The sequence below is a fragment of the Nymphaea colorata genome, chromosome 5 (assembly GCF_008831285.2).
Source record: "Nymphaea colorata isolate Beijing-Zhang1983 chromosome 5, ASM883128v2, whole genome shotgun sequence".
In the NCBI taxonomy this organism is placed as follows: Eukaryota; Viridiplantae; Streptophyta; class Magnoliopsida; order Nymphaeales; family Nymphaeaceae; genus Nymphaea; species Nymphaea colorata.
Genome location: NC_045142.1, coordinates 2261376 through 2287655, shown reverse-complemented (window position 1 = coordinate 2287655; position 26280 = coordinate 2261376). Strand labels below are relative to the sequence as shown.

At 37.6% G+C, this 26280-nt stretch overlaps 2 protein-coding genes across 3 annotated transcripts; one reads left to right on the top strand and one right to left on the bottom strand.

Moving 5' to 3' along the window:
- The first annotated feature begins 8959 nt into the window (after nucleotides 1-8959).
- On the top strand, nucleotides 8960-13676 carry LOC116255323 (uncharacterized). Its single transcript, XM_031631127.2, has 7 exons — nucleotides 8960-9529; nucleotides 11146-11322; nucleotides 11421-11570; nucleotides 12267-12368; nucleotides 12447-12517; nucleotides 12630-12697; nucleotides 13184-13676. The coding sequence occupies exons 1-7, from the start codon at nucleotides 9281-9283 to the stop codon at nucleotides 13420-13422; spliced, it is 1056 nt and encodes a 351-aa protein (XP_031486987.1). The 5' UTR covers nucleotides 8960-9280; the 3' UTR covers nucleotides 13423-13676.
- A 315-nt stretch (nucleotides 13677-13991) lies between these two features.
- On the bottom strand, nucleotides 13992-21000 carry LOC116254555 (LIM domain-containing protein HDR3). 2 transcript variants are annotated; one of them, XM_031630010.2, is made up of 12 exons: nucleotides 20403-21000; nucleotides 18820-18974; nucleotides 18409-18490; nucleotides 18126-18252; nucleotides 17431-17551; nucleotides 17181-17264; nucleotides 16174-16293; nucleotides 15856-16065; nucleotides 15722-15784; nucleotides 15495-15610; nucleotides 14619-14677; nucleotides 13992-14483 (listed from the first exon to the last, which is right to left on the bottom strand). In XM_031630010.2, the coding sequence occupies exons 1-12, from the start codon at nucleotides 20446-20448 to the stop codon at nucleotides 14173-14175; spliced, it is 1494 nt and encodes a 497-aa protein (XP_031485870.1). In that variant the 5' UTR covers nucleotides 20449-21000; the 3' UTR covers nucleotides 13992-14172. The 2 variants fall into 2 exon arrangements, with proteins under 2 accessions (XP_031485870.1, XP_031485871.1); XM_031630011.2 differs by lacking the exon at nucleotides 17181-17264.
- Between the last annotated feature and the right edge of the window lie 5280 nt (nucleotides 21001-26280).

Here is a 26280-nt window from a genome sequence, read left to right as displayed (position 1 = left end):
TGAATATTTAGTTGATAAGCTTCACCTTTTTTTTGTTTCCACATTTTACTTCAGCTAAGATTTCCGCCTTGAATTTCCCTCTTCTTCCCTTAGCTGCAGCTGACTATAGTCCGGCTTTGAATTTAAAAATCATGTGCACTGCATCGTATTGGTATCAGAGCATTCTCGTTGCATTTTTCTGTAGTGTCCCATTTGAACCGTGATTCTATCAACTAACTCCGCCAAAGAAAGGGATATCCGATTTTCGTTCTAAGAAGCAGTATTTTGGCCATTCATGACCCATGTGAATGAGTTCTCTATCTTAAAAGTTATAACATGTTTCCATCGTTAGTACTTCTCTGAAGGAAATATTACTTGCTGTGCTCTTGCAATTATGTGAATTGGATGCCCATTGAATTCATTGGTATATCATGTGAAACAGTTATTTCCGATGCAATGTCAAATAAATATTTCAATAAGATCAGTATATCTTGCAAAAAATGTTGCAGTTACTTAAGCCTTGACCCATTGTTAGGGCTCAAACAGCTGGATTCATGTAGATTTGTCAATGATCAGCTCCATGATCAATCGCCTGCCATTAGAATTAATGGAGAGGGCTCATGGGCTTATTCTCAAGGGAATTGGTGTAACGGATACGGTGAAGGTTGGTAGGCAGCAAGTTTCCATTTCAAACTCTCGAGACATCAACTGCTTATGTTGTAAAAAGTGTAACGAATAGGGTGAAAGTTGGTAGGCAGCAAGTTTCCATTTCAGAATGGTTTTGCTTAAGTAGTTCGTTAAACACTAATTTTCTGCTTGTTTTGCCAACTTATATATAAACAATATGCATAATGGATACTAGGGCTTAGATGTAATCCAATATCCAATTCATTTAATGAGTGTGGGTTTTATCCCTTACCCAAATGATATGCTTTATATATATATATATATATATATATATATATATATATATATAGTCATCTGTTTGGATATGTCTGGCAAACTATATCTGTCTCAGAATCCGTCCGGCCAAAGATTTTAATGCGGAGTGACACTGCATTCGAGATTAATTATGATGTCCCGTTCAGCAGGGTTGAAGAGTAATTCTTCAGTAGGTAAGGAGGAGCTCAAAAGGGATGTACTAAACATATGCCTTGTCGCAAAATCTATTCACAAACTTATTAAAATGATAAAACCAAGCTGTATTATTTTGAGATTCTGATCTTTATTTCTTTGTCTTTTCCCTTTATTTTGGCATTAATCATTGCAATTTGGGACTTTTTTTTGCTTGGATTCATCCCAAATGATTTTATACTCAACTTAGATTACATTGTGAGATCCAACTATTTTTCCCCTCACACGCTTACCTTTAATTTGTCCCTTTTTTTTTTCAATGTCTTTTTCACTTTTTGGTACCAAGAGGGTTAATTCCACTGCCTGAGGGACAGGGCGAAGCTTCTCTCGTTTTAGTTGTTTTCGGAATTCAGAGCTGCATTGGTACTAGGTTACAACAGATAGGGGCAGAACCAGAATTTTCTTCAGGGACAGGCCGACAGTCTAACCGTAGATCCGGATAAGACCAAATTGAATTCAAATCCAAAAAATACATGGTGCAATTAAAAACTTATTTTTTTAATGTATTTTTTGTTTCATTGGTCAAGTTGAGATCATGGCCTAGGCGAGCCCCCCCTCCCTCCGCCACTGATAGTAGAAGAGTATAGTTCACCGTCGGTTCGGATTGAAGACACACCTCCTGTCTCTAACTAGCCTTGGGGCTACTTTTCTTCCCACTCTAAAAGTGGTTGTTTTGAAGAAGCAAAAAAACTTGAAACATAGTTTCATTAGCCATTGCCTATATGTATATATATTTTGCATTTTTATGGTCTCTCTCTCTAGCTTTATATTATTATCATATTAAATAATTGGTTAATGATTTGTAATTCATTTTATGATCATGTCTTCTGTCCACTGCATATTCATCTGCCTTGGCTAATTATAATGGGGGGTCCTTTCTTTGTCCCTTCTTTATTGGTAAACTCACTGCTGCCGCTTAAGAAGTACCTGGCTCTGAAGCACCTCCAGCAGTACTGACCCGCAGAAACTAGCTTGCTATTTGCTAAACTTTACTCTTTCACAAGCATAAATTATGGTTGTTGTTGGGATTTTCTCTTCCAATTTGCATCATCTTCTTCTTCAATTGGTCTGGCTCCTCTTTTTCTTCACCAACCAATCTACACGTGATTGCCCACTTGCACTTAATGAACCCATAAATCTCAATTTAATTTGTCAGTTAGTTTGCTGTAATAGAACTTGCTTATAGGGCTAGCCAATAAGAGCCGAGCCCATTCCTGGTTTAGTTTGGCTCGACTCGACTCGTTCTAGCTATTTATCGGTCAAGAGGTTGTTTGCGAGTAGGTTGCAAGTAGGGAAGCCTTTTCACTTCTTTCTTATTGACGACTTCTTGATGCTTAGCACTGTCCTGAGGGGTGCAACATAGTTGGTTTGGCTAGTAGGCTGGTAAAAGTATGCTTGGCAATTCGATGCCTATTGTCGTCACTCCTTTCGACTACAAACTATGGATCTGTTTCACTTGAGTTGGTGGGTGTTCTGCTTCTCACTTAAGTTTCGAAACAACCCCAAACCCTGGGGCTGGGGAAAAATGGGAGGCTTTGGCCTATTCGAGGTATGTCTATACTTCCATAATCATCAAATAGGCCAATGGTGAAGCCAACATGAATATAATGAGATTTTGGCAAATAACGAGTGAAAAAATAAATCTGTTTATGAACTAAATATGAGAGGATGCTGACCTAGTAAATTGATCGATGCACCGATTCCGGAGAGTTGGCAAAAAAATATTCAAAAAATTTATTTAGAAAATAAAAAAAATAAGAATAGCTTTAAAAAACTTAAGAATTATTTAATACTTCACATATGACACCATTGAATTGGCCACATAACTGGCTAACTGCTAAATGTGGTTCGGGATTCAGCTTGTCTTTTACATGCTTGGTTTTTTAAATGTCATAATTATCACGCGCGCCTGAATGATATTGTACTTCCACATGGGATTCTAATGAAAAGCAATACATTTTCTGTCATGTTTCGTTTCGTGCATCTTTAGTATATAAAGTATGGCCTATGTTCGTGCATTAAATATGTATATAATATAGAGACAAATATATTTGATTATAATTAAACAACATAGTGGAATTATATAATACAAATGTTTTTGCCAAAAGAATATTATTTTCACAAGAACTAGTATTCGAGAGTATATTCTTCTTTACTATTTTCCTAACTAAACTTTTTTTTCACTTGAGTCATGTTTCATTTTACTTGTGGAAACCATCCAAAACCTGAGCCCCAGCTCGGCTGGACCCAGTCCAATTAAATTATAAAATATATTTTTTAATATCAAATATATATTTTAATATAAAATAATATATATTAAAAATTATAATAAATATTAAAATTAATAAAAATGATTAGCCCACCCGAGAACTGGTACCCTTTTTATTGAGCCCAAGTCAGGTTGGGTACTAGGTACTCACCGGCCACCCGACCCGGTGCCGAGTCTTACTCTGCTTGGGCCTTAATTGCTTTATCCGTTTTCTTGCCAAGAAAAAAAAAATCTTTGTCACGTCTATAACAAACAAGTAAGGCAAGATAATAGGGACTGTCCAACATTAATGTAGCTTAGAATTTTTTCCCAGGTATGATTTTAATGACATTTTTCTGACCTCTAATGTCAAACTTGATAGGTGTTGTTAGGTCTTAAAATGGATAAATATATTACTTTCTCACACAACTTGCGGATGGGAAATGAGACGGTTCATAAGGAGTTTTACGAAAATTTTGGAAACTCGAAGCATTTTTTTTCAAAAATTAGCCAATCATTCCCAACACAAGTTGTGCGCATGACCTCATTGATATTTACGGGGAAAATTTTCATTTACAGCCCTGCCATTTGCCCAAATGTCAAACACGGGCTTCATGTTTCTAGTTTTTTAATACAGCTTGCACTTTTCAGAAAGCAGGCTATATAGATTATATGTAACTTCTAGTATGAGATAGTGGGTTAGGAGTTGACAATGACAAAAATAACTTCGATAGTAAATAAGAAGGTCTTCATTTTAGGGACGGGACATGTTAATGGTTCAGATTTGAATTGGATGTATATTTCACCACATCTGATTTTTGGGATATTTATATATTCAGATTTGAATTTAGACTCGACATCTGATTTTTGGGATATTTACATATTTAGATTTGAATTTAGACTCGAATTTTGACAGAGAAAATTTTATACCACATCTGAATCCAAAATCTGAATTCATAAATCTAAATCCGACCTTTAAATTAACTCTCGAATATAACTTTTAAATTGAATCTAAATGTAATCAATATTTGATGAATGTTTGTTTAAGATTTGATGAATGTTTGTTTGGTAGCAAAGACACCTTGTATGATTTTTCTATGATTGCGGCACAATTTCCAATGTACCTAGCTGTTTGGGATCCAAAACCTGATAAAACTTAAAAGAAAGCAAACAAGTGATTCCTTCAAGCACATTCTCATTCATTTGTTCCATATGCTTCCCCGCCCCTCAAGAAACCCAAATCTATCTTCTTCTTTTATATAAAGCATGATCAATTATAGAGAATCCATTCTTTCTTCCTTAACACGATTGCTTTCCACCGAATCGAACTCACGTTCCCGGAATGTTAGTGCTCAATCACGTCATTATTTAATATTAAATGTTTGGGGAACTTGTTAGGAATCTCCAATTATATATGACCGAGTCTTTGTTGCAAATATTGGTACATATATATATAATTAAGAAATCAGATTGGATTCAGATGTAAAAATGACATCCAATCAAATCAGACATGCATGAATATCTGTTCACATTCAGATTGGATTTAGTTTTAAATAAATATCTTATATTCAATGGTTTTACATTTTGAAAACCAATCAAAATGGGTTCAAAATTTAAATTCGAATTTAGATATGAATGTAAAAATATGATTCAGATTGGATTTAGATTGTGAAATCGGATTTTTTAGATTCAGATTTGAATATAACTTTTATTTGTTCTTATTCAAATACAAATATATGAATATCTAAAAAAACAGGCAGAGTTATGAATATATCTGATTTGAATCCGATCTATTGACATCTTCAATACAACCCTCAATGACTGATATATTTTTTTTAATAAAAAGGAGCAAAAACATTTTTCTTAATATTTAAAAAATGCCTATGAAAAAGATGCATACCTACGTTGTGTACCAAACGGGTTAGGTCCTCATCTCTTTTGTCAGCATTTTACTTTAAAAAATGAAACCTCGCTACCCACTCCCCTCCCTTTATCCAAGCACAAATCAGGAACCAGACTTCAGTCTAATTAGAAACCATGCACAATCTCCAAGAATTAACTAAATCTCTAATTTAAAACCACGGCAGAGTCAGAAAAATTTTGGTGAAGGAGCACCAATATGTAAATGAGAAAAATTGCTTACAAATATCGACAAAAAATTAGGCAGTTTTTGGGATCCGGCCTGTGTGGGCAATTGCCCACACGTACCCACACCTGCCGCCGCCCTTAATAAATTAAAATATAAGGCACGTAGATGTCCAGCCTGATAAGAGCTAACTTTGATCAATCCTAGCTTGGTAAACCAATGGAGCTCACCTGAAGAGCCTGGTAAGTTCAGAAACGTTTTTGGGCATTTCAGGACATTGTGAGCCTTATTCGAGCCAACCTAGCCCGCCGAACACTGCCTTTACTTAGGACACGGTCAAGCTGGGCTGGACCCACCATGCTCTTGCCTGCAGAGTTGAGGTGAGTCTGTACTAGCTTGCCTGATCCATATTTGAACCAATATTACACTATAGACTATAGAGAGTCAGTCTCTGGCTGTCGTTGGTCCTATTCTCAAGCACAACCACCGTCAAACGCATTGGCGGAGCCAGAAATTTTGGTTGGAGGGACACTAATTTAATAATTTTAATGCTTTTAGGGTATATATATAAAAACAATCAAATATATCAAAACATTAATGTAAAAATAAATATGTGAGGTTGGTGTGGACAACTCCTCGCACCAACCATCATGCGGCTCCGCCACTCGTCAAACCTCAGGCATGCAGCCGAGCCAGTGGGCAGCCTAGCTTGTTCTCTTCTCATGTATCCTGTGATCTCATGAGAGGTTGGTGTCAACTACCAACTCTTTGTCATGCCTGTCACACTGCCTTGTTTTCATATTGCTTGCACATTTACTTCATTTTTCATCAATTTCATTGGTCCCATACCAAAGTCAAATAGAGACAAAAATTAAAAAAAATACAATGATAACAAGACAAAACAACTTAGTTTTCTTTCTCCTCCCTTGTCAGATAGGCGAGTCGTGGGTTAGCCGGAATGCGAGCCGGCCGTGCTCACGTCCGGTATTGAACTCTTGACCTTCTTCAACTTGAAGTCGTTAAGTAGATCGCGCATTATAGTGAGAAATATCCAGACAAATGGCGTAATCCAAGTGGGCAACTCTCTAATTAATTTTTTTTTCCAAGTGCAAGTTGATGAGAATCATGTATGCTGATGAGATGAAAATGGCGTTACTGGGAAACTTATCCAACAAGAGAGGATAAGATCGCAGTCACAACCAAGATTTCTTTTACTTAAAAGACTTTCTTTCTCTTCTTTATGCACGAAAGTGTCCAAGTATCTGAGGGATACGTGCATGCTGGCGTTTGCACATGTATAATTGATAAGATTATAGAGAGATGCTTCTCTCTCTCTCTCTCTCTCTCTCTATATATATATATATATATATATATATATATATATATATATATATATATATATAATATATATATATATATATATATATATATATATATATATATATATATATATATATATATATATATATATATATATATATATATATATATATATATATATATATATATATATATATATATATATATAGGGCCGGTTCTAATGGAAATTTCCCAACTATTTATGGCCATGAACTTGTTGGAGAGTGTGGCAGGCAATCACAATCTGATGGGGAGCATGTTCTCTAAGTGCAGAGTACAGAAGGCACATAAAAAAGTTAGTGGTGAATATGACAGGGAAAAATATTGCTGAGAAAGATGCCATGAATCCTTTGGAAGTCACTATCATGCATGGAAATAACATATTGTTTATGCATTGGATTCTTATAAGAAAGCATATATTTTCTTTCATGCTTCATTTCATGCATCTACCAATGCATCTCATGAAGTAATATGGGCCACCAAAAGATTCATGGTCCCTGACTAATCAACATGAGCCATCAGTTCACAAACTGCATCTATGTGAAGTGCACCAAAGCCATACATATTGAATGTTTTTTTTTTTTTTTTTCTGGATGGAAAGATCATAGGTTGACCAATTTGTTCATTTTATATATTTCATGGCGTAAAACTCTCAAACTTTTTAAGTTTAGGGTGTGTTTGATAGCTTCGGATCAGGGCTACGAAGCTGATCTAAAGTCCCTTTTGTATGGAACCCATCAAAGATAAATTATCATCATTAACAAAAATAAGGATTTGAGATCCATAGGCCAAAACCTCATATTTGAGATTTCAAATCTGAGATTGCATCTCCTCTGATATGAGAACCAAGGTGAAAAAACGCCCACCCATGGGGTGTTTGAATAGCTGTTGGGATGACTTTTACTCTCGTACCCTTTGTGGTAAGACAACCTTTTTTTTTTCTTGTAACTTAGCAGCATGTTTGACAACAGTAACAAGTTGTCATTGTCTTATGAATCTACTTTAAATATTAGAATAAATTCATGACCCACGATGATGCAGTGTTATATAAATATACCCAAAAAAATGAGACAGATTTATGAGACAGCAACAACTTGTTACTGTTATCAATATTATCAATAAGACGTACAATGAAGAAAAGTCTGAGAACGCTCTTCGCTGCACCGGTCCACAGAGACTGTATCTCGTGAAACTTTTCATTCAAACACGCCCAAAGGCCTTAACCTATCCGTAAGCCAAGAGAGATACTACTCACAATTTGTTTTCAAGTTCAAAAGAGAAATTTCAATTAAGAAAATTTGGTAGGGAAGGCCAATAACGGGGCGTTTAGACATGCTGAAAAAGTATTTCATGGCCAAGATACTCTTTCCGAATATCTATTTCGAAGGGAAAAAAATGAATCTCCATCTCTGATTTTTTTCCCCTTAAAGATTTGCTCCTACAAGGCAATTCCACCCTTGTTTGATCGTGGGAACCTTGTGCCAAAACTTTTCCATATAATACACCTCAGATTATTTTTTCAGGGTGTCAAACGCCTCCTAAAAACTCGTTTGAACTTACAAAGGATAACACTCTGTCTCTGCGCTTTATCCCGAGACAAAAAAAATTCAGATTAGGATATTACTAAAGATAATGTTCATCATGATCCAAGATGCCAAATCGTAGAACAGATTCTACAAGTCATTGTTTATCTTGGATTTGAAGTCATCATCTATCTTCGACTTGTTATTAACAGTTGCAAACGTCGGGAAAAAAAAAAGCACCATATCCTACGAAACAAAAACGGTTTGTTCTTGGTATCATACGTTCCTTAGGAGCAGTTCGGTATCAATTAACATCAAAAAAATTAAAGTAGATTCATAAAATACTTTTTAAAGTAAAAGTATCGGACAGTCTAATCAATTTTTAAGTTACATGCATGAAATTAAGATGGAAACACTGTTCCTAAACGGATGCTTAAGGAGTTTAAACTGATCCGATTCACAAGTTCCAACGACCGATTCGAATAAAAAACGGAGAGCAGATGATAGGGAGAAGCAAATCTTTTCATTTCCTAAGTTTATTAATAAACGATTTCGGCCGCGTGGGAATATTCGAGGCCCGTGGATATTCGAAATTTCCCACATCTCCGGCCATTCCCGCTTAGGGCTCACCTACTTCTCTTTTTTCCCGAGATTTCCTCTTTTTTCCGGTCATTTCCAGAAAACAATATCCCGAATTTTGAGCCCATAAAACTCTACGAGGAAATAGGAGTTGTCTTCACTCCGAACGGGAAGACTGCGGTCTTGACTCCTGGAACGGAGGAGTGCAGAAGAAGGAAGGGAGAGGGAGAGAGAGAGAGATGTGACGAAGAAGGAGGAGTTCTGGTTTGGGCTTTGGGGACGGAGCTCTGCTGCTTGAGGTACTTCCGAAACGGAAAGAGGCTTTGGGAGGGAAGAGGAAGAGGTGGGGAAGGGTCGTTTCTGGTTTGGGAGATGCAGACGGAAGCGGCGGCAGCGGCCGACGGGAGGCTTCACCACCAGGGGACGGCGAGAGCGCACCTATCGGCGTGCTCGCAGTCGCTGAACTCGGGCAGCCTCGACCGCGCCGGTGTCAGAAAATACACGCACTCTGTGCAGCAGTCGCAGATCGGGACTATTTCCCAGCTGCTCGCCGGTGGCATCGCGGGCGCCGTCAGCAAGACCTGCACAGCGCCGCTGGCGCGCCTTACCATCCTCTTCCAGGTCAGCCGTTTTCTCCCCTTCCTGTTTTGGTCTCCCTTTTCTTCTTCTTTTTTTTTAAAAAAAATAAAAAATAAAATTATGAGAGTGAGTTCTGAATTTGGAAATCTCATCTATAGGACTTGAGGCTATGGAGAATAAAATCATGTATGCAATAAACGTGTTTGCTGTTGCCCTTGCATTATTCTTGTTCCTGTCAGTATTCTTCGCTTATTGATTGTTGTCCCAGGCTAAAATTATAAAGGATTAGTGGGAATTGTTAGTCCTGTAATTAGGGGTGGTTACGAGTCAGAAATTTCGTGCAGAGCTTTGATATTTCAGCTCGGTGAGGTGAGAAAATATGTTCCGTCAAGAGATAAAAGTCGGTTCTGAATTCAGACAAAGGAAGTGCAGTGGTACCAATACCAAGTTTTGGGAAGTTGGAGTTCGCGTTCAGTGAGACGATGGACTCCAGCATTGTCATTTCCCTTCCTGGTTGTGACGGTTCTGGATGTGATCATTCTTATTCATATGCTTGGGCAAGGTGGATAAAGGGGGTGTTATGATGGTAGTCTTCTTTTTTGCTTGAATTTCACGTACTTGAATAAGATTCATGTTAGGTGGGCAAGGGGGGACCTGCACATGAGAGTCAGCGGTCACACGCCATTTTTAAAATGCGATCCTGGATCAGCGATTAAGAGTTTAGGACACTTTGACATGTTGTTTAGACTATGGAGGCCAGGGTTGGACACTTTGACATGTTTAGACTATGGAGGGCAAGAATTTCAACCTAAACATGAGGAACATCATAATCAAGATCATAAGAGTAAACATGTGGCGTTGAAAATTGGTCCTTGTTGTAGCGTGGGATGCATCATGAGGAGCCACTGTTCACTGTTTCATATTTGGTTTAGTTTCTGTTTTTATCCGACAGATGTTGTTTTGGACTTATCACTTAACTGATAAAAGTAAATCAACTATAAATCAACTATAACAATCAAAGAAAGTCGTTTGTCAATTACCAAGTCAGCAAATGGATTACTAGAAGCTACTTTATCTTTCTGTTGAGGGTTTGTGTCAGAATTATGCTATATGCCCTCAGGGCCTCAACCTTTCTTGAAGACAAGAAAATTGGCATTTTTATCTTGTAACGAAGTTCACCAAATGCAAATTTTACCTTTGAGTATGCTATATCTTGCTGGTCTATTTATGAATGCCCTGACACCTTATGCTAGTAGCTAACAGTTTACAGTACTTATGCACTGAAACAAGTATTTGTGCCCAACATTGTTTGCCTTCGTCTGGCACAGAGAATACTGACATGCTATGTATATGAAGTGGAGTGGAGTGGTGTCCCTTCTTCTTTCACTTAATATCTTACCAAAAGGGAGCAAAGGAGGGGTTGCACCTCAGCTCCTGCTCACTCTTTTCTTTATATATTTTGATAAAAAAGGAAAGCCTATTTTATGTAAAATAAGGAAAAAAGAAGCATAACTCTTAAGAAATGTCGGATATGTGTTGATGTCAGTGTCTATCAGTAGCAGACAAGGATACTTAATGCTTGTAGAAGTTAAATCCATGTAACACATTGTTAACTGATACTTGTGTCATGTCTCAATTGTATTATCCTGTCATCTCAGCTACAAGGGATGCACTCTGATGTTGCTACTCTGAGCAAGCCTAGCATATGGCGTGAGGCTTCTCGTATTGTTTATGAAGAAGGTTTCAGAGCATTCTGGAAGGGAAATTTGGTGACAATAGTGCATCGTCTTCCATATTCATCAATCAGCTTTTATTCATACGAGCGATATAAAAATGTTAGTAAATTTTATTTCATTTCTCTTTTATCTCTTCTAATAATTTTGTTTCGTTCCCATAAAATTTACTGATGGAAAGCAGGTATCTTTTATTTCAGTTCTTGCAATCAATTCCTGCATTGGATAAGGATAGAGAAAATGCAAGTGTGGATCTTTTTGTGCGCCTTGTAGGTGGTGGTTTAGCTGGAATAACAGCAGCCTCTATTACATACCCATTGGATCTTGTCAGAACTAGGCTCGCTGCTCAGGTATCTGTTTCTGTATCTCCTGTTGTAGAGTGATTCCTTGGAGTTAACTCTCTGAATTTGAATTCCTCAGCTAGTTCTTAGCATGCATATTATTTTTCCTGTTTATAAGTTTTTATTGGAAGAGCTATCCTTTCATGGTTGAATAGCTGCAAGTCAGAACTAGTGAGAATAAGAAAAAAAAAAGAACTTACATTTTGTGACAGAAAGAGGGAACCTACAGAATGATTCTAATGAACTGAAGAAAGGTGTATGCCATGAATCTTTTGTTTATTTTATTAATTAAATATATGTTTATAATATTGAAGAATGTAGCAGGGCCCTTTCTCTCTCTGATGTGATTCTCTTGTTGAATTTGACACATTCTTTTTCTGCTACATCTGTGCTATTCATTTCTCTAAGATAGTTCATACTTGATATTATCACATTTTCACCCAAAGGATCAAGTTTTCCACTTTTGGTATAAAAGAATTCTGATATGGAATTTGCCACCGCATACAAACATGAGCTATACCTGTGTTGCGCTTTCAGGACATTTTTGCCTTTATGCTGAATCTGTATAGTCCATTTCAGAATGTCATTAAACAGAATCCATTCATTGAATTAGCTATTCATTGTCATGCACCGTGATGTGATCTTTTTGGGCGGGATTATTGATTTGCATTAATAACAGAACTCCTTATGTATGAAATTTTGCAGACGAATGCCATCTATTACAGGGGCATTTCACATGCACTTTGCACCATTTGCAGAGATGAGGGCATTAGGGGACTCTACAAAGGTTTAGGTGCAACGCTTCTGGTATGCTAATCTTTTTGCATTCTGTTCTGCCTGCTGTCCTTTGGTCCTTGTTTGACTAGATTGTTTTTCATGATACAGGGGGTGGGTCCCAATATATCAATAAGCTTTTGTGTCTATGAAACTCTGAGATCATCTTGGCAAATACACAGGTACTACTTTTTCTTTTTGTAGATCAATGAGGCAGATTTTATATTCTGAATGACTGTATTTTTTTTGGTATTTTATTTTATTTATCTTAATCGCTATTTATTTTTATGATAGGCCAAGTGATTCTTCCATTCTTGTCAGCTTGGCTTGTGGAAGCCTCTCTGGTATTGCATCCTCAACAGGTAATGAGGATAAAATCTTGAGTCTTTTTCTCCTTTTGTATCTCATTTATTGATTCAGCAATTTTAGCTGCATCTTTTCAAGTAATTTTACCGTATTTGCATTTATACTCCATGAACGGATATCATTGAACATATAACACCTATGTAAATTCAAGTGCACAGGCACGGGATGTTGTGGTATTTTATGCTAGTAGATGAGAAATGCTCTGCTTGGACTTGTTGGACATTGATTTCTATAAGGTGACACTTACTGAGGAACAAAGATGTTTCCAGAATTAGTGTTACTTGTGTCTCTTTTCTTGTGTTGCTAAGATGGAATGTTGTGGTCGCTCGCACGTTTTTTTTTTTCTTCATTCATCTTGCCCCGTTCTGAAAATAAGTCAGTCTTCCACACCACAATAACTGTCTAATATGGCTGCTTTAACTAGAAAAATGAACAGTTTTTTTTTTTCAGATTGCTGAGAATTCCTTTTATGTGATTTCCAGTGACATTTCCTCTGGATCTGGTAAGACGGCGGAAACAGTTGGAAGGGGCTGCAGGTCGTCCTCGTGTTTATAATATGGGGCTTTTTGGAACATTTGCACACATAGTGCGGACTGAAGGATTCCGTGGACTGTACAGAGGCATCCTTCCTGAATACTACAAGGTTGTTCCTAGTGTTGGCATAGTCTTCATGACATACGAGACAATGAAGATGCTTCTTTCCGATCCTCCGGATGACTGAGCCCTTGAGTTGAAATGCCATTGCATTAAATTCTACCTCAGTGGAGAACCTAATGTGCACAGTATGATATAAAGTCCAAAGTGGTTTGATTTTTTTTTTTTGCTGCGTCCGAGGAACCGTGGTAGCAAGTTTTGTAATTGCTGCCATGAAACGGCACATTTTCTTTGTATAGATCAAATATTGTTATGCTCTAAAATGTATCAATAGGTTATATTAGTATTCATGTGTTTCTAATATTAATTCATTTTTCAGAATCCCGTCTTCAGTTTCTCCTTCCCCCTGGATGCATTTTGCAAGTGCAGCAACTCTTTAAATAACAAATTAATTTGCAGGGGACTTAACATTGGCAATGGACTGATTAATTCCTAAAGTCACAGGAAGCAAACATGCTTAGGTGAAGCATCCTGGAAAGAACCCAAAAGTTGCTTCTGAAATCTTGAAAATAAAAGGGGTCCAAATATGGTTGATTTTGCAAACAGGCATGTGCTTTCGCTCATTACAAATGAAATTGCTACCTGCCCACTGACATCTTTACAGACATTTTTCATTATTGTTCTCAGTTCGAATCATAAGACATGGAATACTTCTGTGAAAATAAATAATTATTTAACAATAAGTACAAACCAATATTCTACTGTGATTCTTCCAGCATCGATAAAACCCCTTCAAAAACAACGAGGCAATCATTCTAGAACCAGGCTTTTGCATTAGTTCTGCAGTTAGGATGGCTTAGTAATACAATGCACCCTCTTACAATGGAAGCTGTCCTGTCATATGGATGTGGTCGAGAGTGCGTCGTAGCCCATACTGGTTCACAGCTCTGTTGGCAGCTCTGAACCCATCTCCATAAGCTGTTGAAGTGTCATGTGCTATTTGATGCATGAAGAATTTGCCCAACTTCTTCTCTACGTCGTTTCTGCCAGTTTTCTTCGATGAATAAAATGACGAGGATGAGGAGGATGCACCACTACTTGAGCCCGCCATCACTTCCGACTCAAGCCACATAAATGACAGCACTTGACATATTCCTTCCTCCACCTCGGGGCTTAAATTGCGGTAGCCTGCAGTATCAATACTTATTAGAGAATAGCATATTGCAAGTGCACAGAGAGGCAGAGAGAGACTATCAAAACTAGAAGGAAATCACCTTTCAGCAGGTCATCATCAAAATGAAAACCAGAAAACCACCACCTTACCTTTAAGGCGCAACCAGCCATGCATCAATTCATGAGCCAAAATAGAGCCGGTTAACAATCTGCGTGGGCACCCAACACATAACTAGTAAAACAAAGAAAGATAATTGCTAAGAAAATAGACAATGCCAGTTCCCGAAGAAGTTTTGTACTCGTTGCCTTCAAGTTAAGCTTTGAATCTGTAACTATAAAATGCTAGTGCCTTGTGGAAGTTGCACAGACGACACTTCACCTGAGCCTAGCCAGGTTAGGAACAGGATATAGCCTACTGCACTTAAGGCAGATTGGATCTACAGGAGAAATAGTTGCTCAACTAACGTTGTTCGACTATGAAGAGTGAACCATGAATTTGAGTACGTGAAACATGAATTTGATTTGAGTACCCCCACGACTGTCAACCTTATTGGGAGGAATTGTTACTTATAAAAGACAGCAGAAATGGAAAAGACAATATATCTTACAAACCCTTAGATAGTTGAATACGGTTCAGCTCATGAGAAAAGACATCTCATGATTTGAAAGTTCAAATAAATATTACTCGAATTTCATCTACAATACATGAGATTTGGACTGTTGGCATTGAAAATGAAGATGCATTACCGGAGCTTCCTGAAAGCGAATTTTCACTTATGAAATACTAGTAGAAGATAGGGCATAGAAGGTGATCTTTGATATGTATGACCAAACGCAGAGTCTTCAGTCTTGTCCAAATAAAAGGTAATTAAAATGATTATTTAGGATTCTTACAGATGTAAAAACATGAGACTGGGAATATATAGTTGTGGGCCCTGATCATTTACCACAACAGGACATCATAGAATGTCGACTTTTTACACGTTTCCCTCTCAAAACCACAATATTGGATGAGAAAGTGAGTACCTTGGAAGCCCATAAAGGATCAGAATGGCTGTGACTTCACATCTTCGAGTCAATCTCTTTTGTTGAGTTCGCATATTTTTTACTTTGTTCTCTCCAATGTCTGGCTTCTTAGAGATCTGTACATGAGAAGACAAATGTGGACTCTAATAAGAAACACTGTCGAGACTTCAGAAAAGAGTCCAACCTGAACTAGAAACTTAAGAGGCATAAATTAGAAATCCTCATACAGTGGTAACAGTCTGCTCCTCTGAAAGGCATAGGCCTCTTGTCTCAGGCATGTGATGATGACCCTGGGAACAGAATCATTTTTGTAACAACAGGAAATTCAAAATGAAAAAGGTCTCCAAATTAATTTCTGAACCTTCTCGCCTTCCATGGCATCATTGAGGGCCTGTCTCTCAACTAGAAGCATGGGAATTTCTTGATCCAGTTTCATGTTCATTCCTTCATAGTAGTCCCTGATGGCATGGTAAAGTGGCTGGCACTCGCCGGTATCCATTACAGCAGTTTCCAGACATTCCAGGCATAAACAGCGCCCATCTTCCAAAGAAATAAATCTTGTATTCCTTGACTATTTGGCAAACTCACATATTATTATCATAACAACTATTCTTGAAACCTGAAAGCAATTATACACAGAAAAGAAGGAGGTATATAAATAAACAGAGAATCTGGATACCTCCATGCGCTCACAACTACAACAGCGAGGCGTGTTATCATGCTCATGAGAAGGACAATATTTCTGGCCCCAAAATGGATGTGCTCTATACTCAATTAGGCCAGCTCTGTTTGTGGGAATCTGGAGGAGGCAGAATACGAGAAGATATAACATGTTTAACTTAGGTTGGATAGGGTACCATTTGAATTAAAAACAAATATCATACAGGTTCATTTTCAAGAGAAGAGAAAGTCATCTTGTGCCTCAGCAGATCTTAGAAAAGGTAATGCAAGTAACCCATTTTTACAGAAAAGTTTTTATAGCACAGTAAATCATTTAAAAGCAAACAGAAAAAAGAAAAAAGGGGCAACTGTTTTAGCTGGAATTCATGCAGAACCAACAATAGGCTAAAAAGGACTTAAGTTACGGTGATTGCACTGTAACGCTAAAAGAGCTGGAAAAAGGAACCAACTGAATACATGTTATATCAAACATCAAGACACAAAATACCGACCAGCAAATTAAAAATTCTTGATTACACAAGGATTTTCATCATTCTCTTGACATACATGGGAACTTCCGAGGTTTTTGAGACTGACTTCACAATTACAAAATGGAGCAGGTATATAAATGTAAAATTATTAAAATGAAAAACTAAAACCTTCCACTTGATCATCAAACCAAGGCTAAATTGTAGCAACACTTGGTGAAGATGCACACATGCACTGATTCATAAAATCCAACTGACTATGTCTCCATTTAACATGCATATACCACCCGTGTTATCCCCAAAGGAGAAAATGCTTTACATCTTTCGGCAGATCACCATGTGACCTGATTAATCTTTTGAGTTTGACTTACATAAATAATCCAATAGTGTGTGAAAAAATATGAATGATAATTTGAGAATAATTTGACAAAACAGCTTCTTATAATATAGCATTGGAACCTGCATGGCTTAGCATGGGCAAAGCAACAAATTTAGGTTAAATGAAATGATAAGAGCAAGTGCCAGTCAATGCACTTACAAAGTGGTGGCAGACATCACATTTGGGATGGTGCAACTCCTTATAACAATGTTTATGATAAGGATCAGAACCTGACAAAGAAAACTGTGAAAGGAATTCCCTCATTAAAGTCAGTCCTTCTGGAAGAGTTATTGTTGCAAATTGTGGTGGAAACACTCCCAGCCTAATAAAAAATAATTCTACAACTGAAAAATAACTGGCACACTGTTAAATGACAATCATAAGCAACAAACTATTGAAGATGAAATACCTCAGACTCGGTTATTGGCTCCCCACAAGCATGGCAACGGAAGCACTGAGGATGCCAAAAGGCTCCCATGCAGCTTAGGTAGCGTCCAGAAAATATTTCATGATGACATCCACCACAAATTCTGCTAAAACATGTCACGTCAAATGGAGGTACTGTAGACATAAATTTGTAGACATTATTAAATAAAATCTCTTATATTTTCAAAATAAAACTAAAGAAGATGGGCCTTATAAAGTCAAGCATAGTATTTTTTTGAAGAGCAAAAGACTCCATGATCCTTAAGTGCAAAGTGCACCAACCCACAGTGACTTGCATAATCAAGTGAGACATTCTAACTTTCGTGAGCCCAGCTCACAGGATAAGTCACCTAATCGCCATCCTCTTGCTTGTTTTCACAATGTGGACATCCAATGCCACTTACTTCCAACAAGATTGATCTTATATCAGCAATAGATTACCTAATCAGGCTACCTACTATGAGTTACAAAGCCGACATACTAGGAACGTCGAGAGTATTAAAGGCAAACCACGACCTAACCCATTTCTGGGTGTATTGAGAACAAATATGAAAACCACTCCCTAGTTTGTTCACAACTTATGAATATTCACTGCATATGAACACTCAAAAGTAAAAAGTTATCTGAACTACAAGAAGTGATTACATGGTAGGATAAAGAAAGGCTTTGAAAGGTGACCTATTTCCTGGATGAAAAAACGGCCCAGGCGTATATGGTGTTGGGTGGGATGGGTAGAGAGACACGTTCATGCTTTCCTGGATGGCCCTAGCAAGGTCTTCATCACTATCAGCTTCTGGCCTGCAACCTGAATAAATAGAAATCAATAGCCATCACTATTATACTGGAGAATGTTGGAAGGACCTATGAATTTGCATTTCGTAAGGGCTTTCCAAAAATTGTTGCAAAATAAAAGGTAAGGGAACTAGCAATGCTGCAAGAATCTTTACAAAGAAGTGCTAACCATTGTGTTTCTTATATTCTTCATCCAAAGAAAGTGCGATTGCATGGTCTAGATCTTCATTTTCAGATCTTGATCTTTCATCCTGATGAAAACAAAGACTCAAGTCATATGATAAACAGAGAGAAGAGAAAAGTATCTTTGAGATTCTATAACTATGAAGATGACAAAGTGAAGTAAATTATGATAAAACTGTAAGTGCATGACCACTTCAAATAAGCAACCAATTTATCAGAAGACTGATTATTTACACAGGGTACTCGATGCAAGCATCTGTACTTCTTTCAGGTGCAAAACTTTGGACAAAAAACCTTTAGATATGCCACAAAATTGAAAAGCATGAGAAGCCAGAGGGTCAAAACTGCCGAACTATGTCAAATTATGCTTTAAAGGAAGATAATATGTACATCTTACCAAAGAATTCACTGGAGCATGCCAAGATATCTTCTCATCTCCTACAGCCCTTGGACATCGACCATTTGTTATTCTGTGATTTGACCCCTTGAACAGCTTGCTAAGCCACCTTATTAATCGAGATCGCTTAGGAATGCAAGGTGAAGAATGGCAGCCTTATTATTGTACACAAAATCAGCAAAAGAAAAATAAATTAGTGGCAACATCATAATCAATCTAGTCGCATTCATGAAACCTTTTTTTTAAAAAAAAAAAATCTAACACAATTGATCTTCCATCCACAACCCAAATGCCTTTGCAGATAATAGATTTAGCTTGGGGTGATAAAGAAAATGGTCTGCAGATTATACAAGGATAGATATTCTTTCTACAACTAATGAGTTAAATGGTGTGTTTCTGGTCCCTCTGGAACAAATTGTTCTACTATAGGAAAAAAACCTGTTTGTGCAGAACATGAAAGCTGACGCTACTAATGAGTAATGATACTCAAAATTACAACACCTAGCAGAGTATCTTGAGCAGCTTAAAGGTTGCATCCGCAAAGAGGAATTAGTGAATGAGTTCAAGATACAGACGTGGTTGTAGTTCACACATACACAATTGCAGATAAGCATCCCTCAAACTACCATGTCGGGGTAAAATTAGTTGTGAGATCAAAATTACAAGAATTATGTTAGCTATTGAACAACAAAATATCCATCGAAGAGTGCACCAATATCAGTGGTCAATGGTGAACAATGTTCCATCCAGCTAGTGACAAAAGAACATGAATATCCAATTAGCAATACTTAGTAGCAATCCTAAACAAAGTTCTCAAAGTAGAGAATGGAACAAGAATTAGGACCTGCCTAGTGGACATACTAGAACATAATTTACGCATCTTGCAGTTGACAAATATACGATCCTTGATCGGATGGAACTTGTGTAGTACAACGCCAAGTTGTGATGAAACTGGCATATAGCTTTCATCAATTTCAATTGTTGGTCATTTAGCGATGGGGACTCCTACCAGAATCTGCATCTATGACATACTTTTTTTCTTGCCTAAAGTCTGCAACTTTCATTTCTATTGTCAAGAGAAATAAATTTAACAAAAAGGCCACTTTTTCTTCATTGTCCCGTAATTGTATCGTTTCTGTTAATTCTCTTTCGTAGTAAATTCATCATTACTGTGCGAATACACAGGGCTTGTCATGGACCAATATCACTCTCCCATTTTTCCAATCCCATGTAGGAGACGGGGATCAATTAGAAGTACCCTTACAGAGCATAGGACTCAGAAGCAATCACTTGCGTCTGAGATCCTGTTTCTGATTACCATCAAATAGCATTCTACCAGTCGATCAGGGGTTCTAAATGGAACTTATCATTATTCCGCATATTGCAGCATAAGATTGTCAAAATTATAGAGACCCAGCATTATTATGTCCTTTCAACTAACGGGTAGCCGTCAAAACGGTGAATTTGAAGGGAAAAAAATGGATACCATATAGGATTAATCAACAAAAGGATTCATTTATCACATGAGAGCGAGCGAGAGAGAGAGAGAGAGAGAGAGAGAGAGAGAGAGAGAGAGAGATCACCGGAGACACATGGATGCATGAGATGATTGGTACCAGAAGCGGCCATTCTCGACGTAAACGAGCTTAAGTTCGGCGAATGGAAAAAGGATTCTCTATGGCATAAGCCACGGATGAGGGGCTAAGAAGGACGCTTACAAGGCTTGTTCGACCAACCGTTCTCGGTGTCGGTACGCGTTCTCCACAGGGAAAATAACACAAAAGAAGAGAGAGGAAAAAGGAGGAGGAATGGGAAGGTAAGGAGAAGAGGGCCATGGGGGCCCCTAAGGAAGGATATAAAGGAGAAACGAATATTGGTGATGGCGTGGGAAAAGCAAGAGATTCTTGCACTGGAGGCATTCTCCAATCGCCAAAACTCCCAGATAGAGAGAGATAGATATGCCGATTCTTGTGCTGGCGTGGAAAAGGAAGGAGAGAGGAGGCTGGTATGTTTGGGGGCGGGAAGTTTCCAACTCCCCTCTCCAGAAAAGATTTTTGAAGGAGAGAGAATCTCAAATTGCCAAGCATCCCCACTCAGAAATTGAATTCTTTCCTCAACTTTCCACTTTCTTAGCTGTGTTTCTGAGCATCTCTCTCTCTTTCTCTGAATTTGGATTCCTATTCTCTTTGTTCAACTTTCTTAGTTGTCTTTCTAAGCAACCCTTTTGATCTTTGCACTTTTGGTAACGGCTCAAGTGACTGCTTCCAATCTCATTCCATTACTTCATCTTTTTTTCCCCTAAGTACGAACCTTCAAGATTTTGATAACTTTTACAGTAAAATTATATCATTTTTGTGCTAATTTTGAATTCGCGACTCCAGAACACCCACTCAGATTAAATAAAATGGGCCCTTGTGACTGCAAAAAGAAAAGTTCCACTAAGTAATCACCATTCAAAATCTTAATTAAAAAAACTAGTGTTATTAAATTCAGTTAAGGAACCGGATCGGCACTCTGCCGATTCAGTAAATCGGCTGATTGATCGATTCAGGCGAATCAATTAGGAATCACCACTCATCTTGTCAATCCAATTAAATGTCATAACAGTAAAATCGTTCTCATGAAAATCTTGGCCCTTATACAAGACCTTAAATTTTTCTTCTTTTTGATAGTCATTAAATCTTTCGATAAGAGGAGCCAAAGGAGGGCTGGCAGGGGGCCATGGTTCCCTAAGATTTTGAAAAATTGAAATCTCACTACTTAGTAATTTCAAATTTTTTTGTTTAGTTTTTCTAAAAGTTTTAGAAATTACAAAGTGACCCCTTAGGGAAAAAAAATCTTGACTCCACCTCTCCTCTTGATGTTGATTTGTTGTCCACATGTAAGGTGCTTAGAAAGATTTTCAATGGACAAAAATTAATCTTTCAACTTGACACTCTTCACATTTTCCTCTTACTTGCCACTTGTGGCAGCAGTGCTCGCGAAGCTGAGGAGTTGCCCAAATGATTCATTAGAAGTCTTAATCAAAGACAAAATAATATTGACAAAGCTTAATTATCCATGAATTTCTAGGAAAAGTCCCTAGATAACAGCTATAACGAAGAAAACTAACATTTGAGCTATAAAAGTGTGTTGCTTTCTTTGGAATTTGGCTTGGGAATAGCTTTCCCTATGGAAAAAGGGATGTGCTTTTCATGTGCATAGTATGAGGAAAAAGGTATCTAAAAAGTACTAATGTGATTTGACATTTCTAAGCAGCCTGGGCCTTGAAAAAGCTTTACCCCGACTCGAAAACCATTGCTTAGTGGAAGCATCAGTTCTACGCCGACCATCGATGGTCGGCCTTAGTTGGCGTGGACCCATTTTCTATATATCTTTTGCGAATCAGAGTCATGGGTTATAAGCTTCTGAAGAAAAGACATGATAAAACTAGGAATACTAACGGCTAGGATCCAGGACAACCAAAACACCAATTGTGAAGAGACAAATAAACACATTAGAGATAATGTTGGGATAAGGTCCAAAGCACAAAAACATGCTTGACCATTTGTCATCGAATCCAATCAGAGTTCAGATGATGCATAGAGAGGAACGTAGACATATGTCTCCACGTGCAGTTGGATGAGTTAAGAGGTATCTACACTAAAAAAAGCTCGAGTCGAGCTGAAAATAAATCGGGCTGAGTCAGAACCAAGTAGAAACCCCTACAGACAAGGCACTAATTGCTTACAAAAAGTGCATATAACTTTTATGCAGATAATAGATCACTTCTCAACTTTTAAAAGTTAACAAATAGATGTTGAACTTTTGACAGAATTTCTCGAAGAGTTACCTATGAACAAAAATCAATAATTTTTTATATAAAGTATTAAAACATCCCTTGTAAAGAATTGGTTCTTCCTTGGCAAATGAAAGCTATTTTTATCCTCAAAAGAGGTATATATCATTATCTTATATCAAAAATTAATGCAGCTTGTTAATAAAGGGCTTTTGAAATTTTTTTCTCGAAAGTTAAGCATTGATCTATATATTAACTTTAAAGGTAGATGATATTTGCTATTTGTGTGCTCAAACATTAGACATTATCTTTTCTTTGGATGAGCAGAAAGAGTATTTCATCCTACCACCTACATGAGAGCAGAAGCTCCCACCCAACCCCTTGTCTTTTTAGAGTACATGGCATACTTTCAGTGCCTTGGGATGTTCGCCTCACTACTTTGTTTCAACTTGTGTGTCAAGCACTTTTTTTTTCAGTATAGAGAGTCGATGCCCTGGTGATTCAAAATATAAACTGGACGGCTACCAGCCCAAACACTGACCATTGCACCAGCTCCCTCGAAAACAAACATTTTCTTCTCTTCATGTTTCAATTTAATGGAGCATGTGTGAATTTCATTGAGCTTAACTGGGAACCTTGAGTTTAGATCATTCACTAATGTCGCTTTAGCTTGATTTAACTAATAAGGCCCCACTTGAAGTTAAGTTTAAGTACTAGTTTGGCACATGGGTGCACATGTGATGCAGGTTCCACCAACAGGTCCATTTGACCCGGCTCCAATTTTGACGAAATCCGAGTTTTGAGTATAGAAAAAGAAGGTATAGTCCTCAAAGGAGTTGGTGCAATGGATGAGACAAGAGCTCTAGGTGGTCTTGGGGCATCAACTTTCTGTGCTGCAAATGGGGGGTAACCAAGACAAGGGTGGCCCTCCTGAGCACCGAAAGTAGACCCTATATATTAGGAGGACAAAGGTATAGGTAGGAGCTTTGATTCTCCTTTGGCCAGTAGGATGAAATATTCTTCTTATTCAGCAAAAGAAAAAAAAAGTCTCAATCAAAAATTAGGACCAACCTATATATATATATATAAAAAAGAGCACCATCCTACAATGCAGAACCAGTTTATTCTGCCTCCTACTTTATTGTAGTCAAAGCCCCATGAATGAATGCCATCAAGAAAAAACACTTTTTTTCATTCTTTTCCTAAGTTAACAAAAAATGATGCTTGGGAAAGAAAATGACCCATATGAAGAATAAAAGTTAAAATAATAATGGGTTTCAATGCTTTAGATCTTGCGGCACTTTCCAGTAAAGATAAAGTTTGAGTTTAAGTGCTTGGATTGAACTCTTGAGTAATCTCATTCAACTAGTTAAGATGCGGTGGGCCGTTTTACTCAAGGTTGCTAGTGAAATGGATCTGGTTTGAGGGTTTTGTCATTCTTGGTTGTACTGGATTTGATATCCATCCAACTTGTAAATGTATTTAGTTATCTTAGCCTCATCCAACTTATTTGCAACCCTAGACTTTCAGGGTTCTATGAAGGATTAAAGCCAGTTCTCTGCTGGGATAATCACCTTTAGTATTGAAACTTATCGATTTACCAACGAGACTTCCGCCCTATTTGGATGAAAGGAAAGGGAGAAAAAAGAATAAACGGAAAGGAAAAGAAAAAAAAGAGACTGAGGAACAAAAAAATGTCACATGGCTTTCCTTTATCGTTGGCAAACTCATGAACTCGGATTGGCAGATGACTGAGTCACAGGGTCAACGAGCTCATCGACTTGGTAGAGTATTCAAATAACCATAATGTAAATTACTGCAGCTGAATTGGGCAAGTCAAAGGCCAGTCAGAGCTGACTCGGGCCAAACCTTGATTATGGCATATTTGTTGGCGATCCAAGTTGACTCGGGTGATTTTCAATTTTATCCCAGCGAGTTTTCCAACTATGCTTTCCTTTCTATGCCAATCTCTCCAATTTTTGGATTGATTCAATTTATATTAATATTTTTTTTTCCTTTACCTATATCAAAACAGGGCTTCTGGTTTTCGTTTTCTTTCTCTCCTTCTTAACTAGTCAACTAAATACAAGAACAACCATCCTTTTCCCTCAATTTTCATTACTTTCCCTTCATCCAAACATCACATTCATCCTTTTTGTGTGTGAAAGAGAGAGATGCCAAAAAATGAGAAAGATTTAAGAGAGTGTTTGATTGCCCTTGATGTACAGTGACGTAAGTTGCGTAAAAAATTTGAGTTCCAATGGATCAAACATTAGACCCTCTCTCTCATATTAGATTAGACTTTTTGTCGTTATTGCAAAAGATAAAATGTGAATTTTACATCTACCTTAAAATCCCTAACTTGTTGAACGATGACTTTCGATATATAAGAAAAAGCATGATACAATCTGAATTTTATGTCCAAAACCTGAAGTGATCAAACACCCACAAGATGAAAAAGTTATGAACAAGTGAATAGCAGAACAAAATTTGAAGTCTAAACGTGTAGACCCAGAAAAGGCTGAAAGAACACATGACCCGAACCCATATCCAAGCTATAAAATTGACCTCCGAAACCTCAAATAAAAGACAAAGCAAGAGAAAAGTAGTCTAATATTAGCAAAGTGTTCTATGAGAATATGTAGTTTATTTTAGTATATTTATATTCATCATTTTAGTATATTTATATTCTCTTGTTAATTAACATTCAGATGCTTTGTACATGTCCCTTTCAAGGAAAGGATGTTGCACCACAAAATCACGACAGCCAATCGCATGCCACCATGATGCCCTTTATCAACATTCATTTTGTTGAAACCATTGATTTTTTTTTTAAATTTTTCGAGCCTACTTTTACTTTTACATATATATGAGTGAGTAAATTATGACTCTAGCTATTCATCTGATGCAAATGAGTGGTTGAGAGAAAAGAGTATATAAAAATGTGAAAACTAATAGTAAGTGATGGAAATGAACATTTTTTTTTCTCATAGTTTTTTTTTTTACCATCCATTATGTTAATAGAACCGCCACAATTAGACCGCTGGGTAACTTTAAAAAAAGCTAAAGTCACGGTTCATATTTTATATATAGATATATATATATATATATAAACTACCTTTTGTGTTTTTTTAATAAGAGCAATGCCTTTTCCGAAAACTGTCAAATATGGGCTTAAGGCTTTGCCATTTTAAGTGATATATTATTATAAATTGGTGTGAAAGCAAGGGCTAGGGTTCTCTGGTGGCCGACCGGTGCCCTTCTCGTGGCCGGCCGGCTGGCCGGCGATCTGTCGGCTGGCCGGCGATCTGTTATTCATTGGCGATGGAAGGAGATACGCCTGATCCTAATGCTGGCATAGAGATGGATTGCGGAATGGAGGAAGGAGGGAATGCTCGTGTTCAGTCTGCTGCTCCTTCCATAGTGACGGCAGTTGCAAAGGGTCCCTCTACGGCAGATGCAAAGGGTCCCTCGTGGGCATCCATTGTGGAAGGGTGCAAGAGTGATGAAGAAGATAATCTGAAAGAGGTGGAGATTCGAGAGGTGGATGGCAGCAAGGAGCTGTTCGTTCCCAAATCAGCACATGAGAAGCTTAAAGCCCCGTTCCGGTTCTCAGCCATTGCTACGCTTTCAGGCGGACGCACCCGAAACAGGTTAGACTATGGTTTTATTTTCTCCTCCCT

What these genes read in the sequence shown, in the direction of transcription:
- LOC116255323 (XM_031631127.2), top strand. Translation starts at nt 9,281, where the DNA reads ATGCAGACGGAAGCGGCGGCAGCGGCCGACGGGAGGCTTCACCACCAG. An exon ending in GCCTTACCATCCTCTTCCAG is followed by an intron (nt 9,530 to 11,145) that starts GTCAGCCGTTTT and finishes CTGTCATCTCAG; the next exon opens with CTACAAGGGATGCACTCTGA. An exon ending in TCATCTTGGCAAATACACAG is followed by an intron (nt 12,518 to 12,629) that starts GTACTACTTTTT and finishes TTTTTATGATAG; the next exon opens with GCCAAGTGATTCTTCCATTC.
- LOC116254555 (XM_031630010.2), bottom strand. Translation starts at nt 20,448, where the DNA reads ATGGCCGCTTCTGGTACCAATCATCTCATGCATCCATGTGTCTCCG. An exon ending in CATGCATCCATGTGTCTCCG is followed by an intron (nt 18,975 to 20,402) that starts GTGATCTCTCTC and finishes TACAATAATAAG; the next exon opens with GCTGCCATTCTTCACCTTGC. An exon ending in GTGATGTCTGCCACCACTTT is followed by an intron (nt 16,294 to 17,180) that starts GTAAGTGCATTG and finishes TGCCTCCTCCAG; the next exon opens with ATTCCCACAAACAGAGCTGG.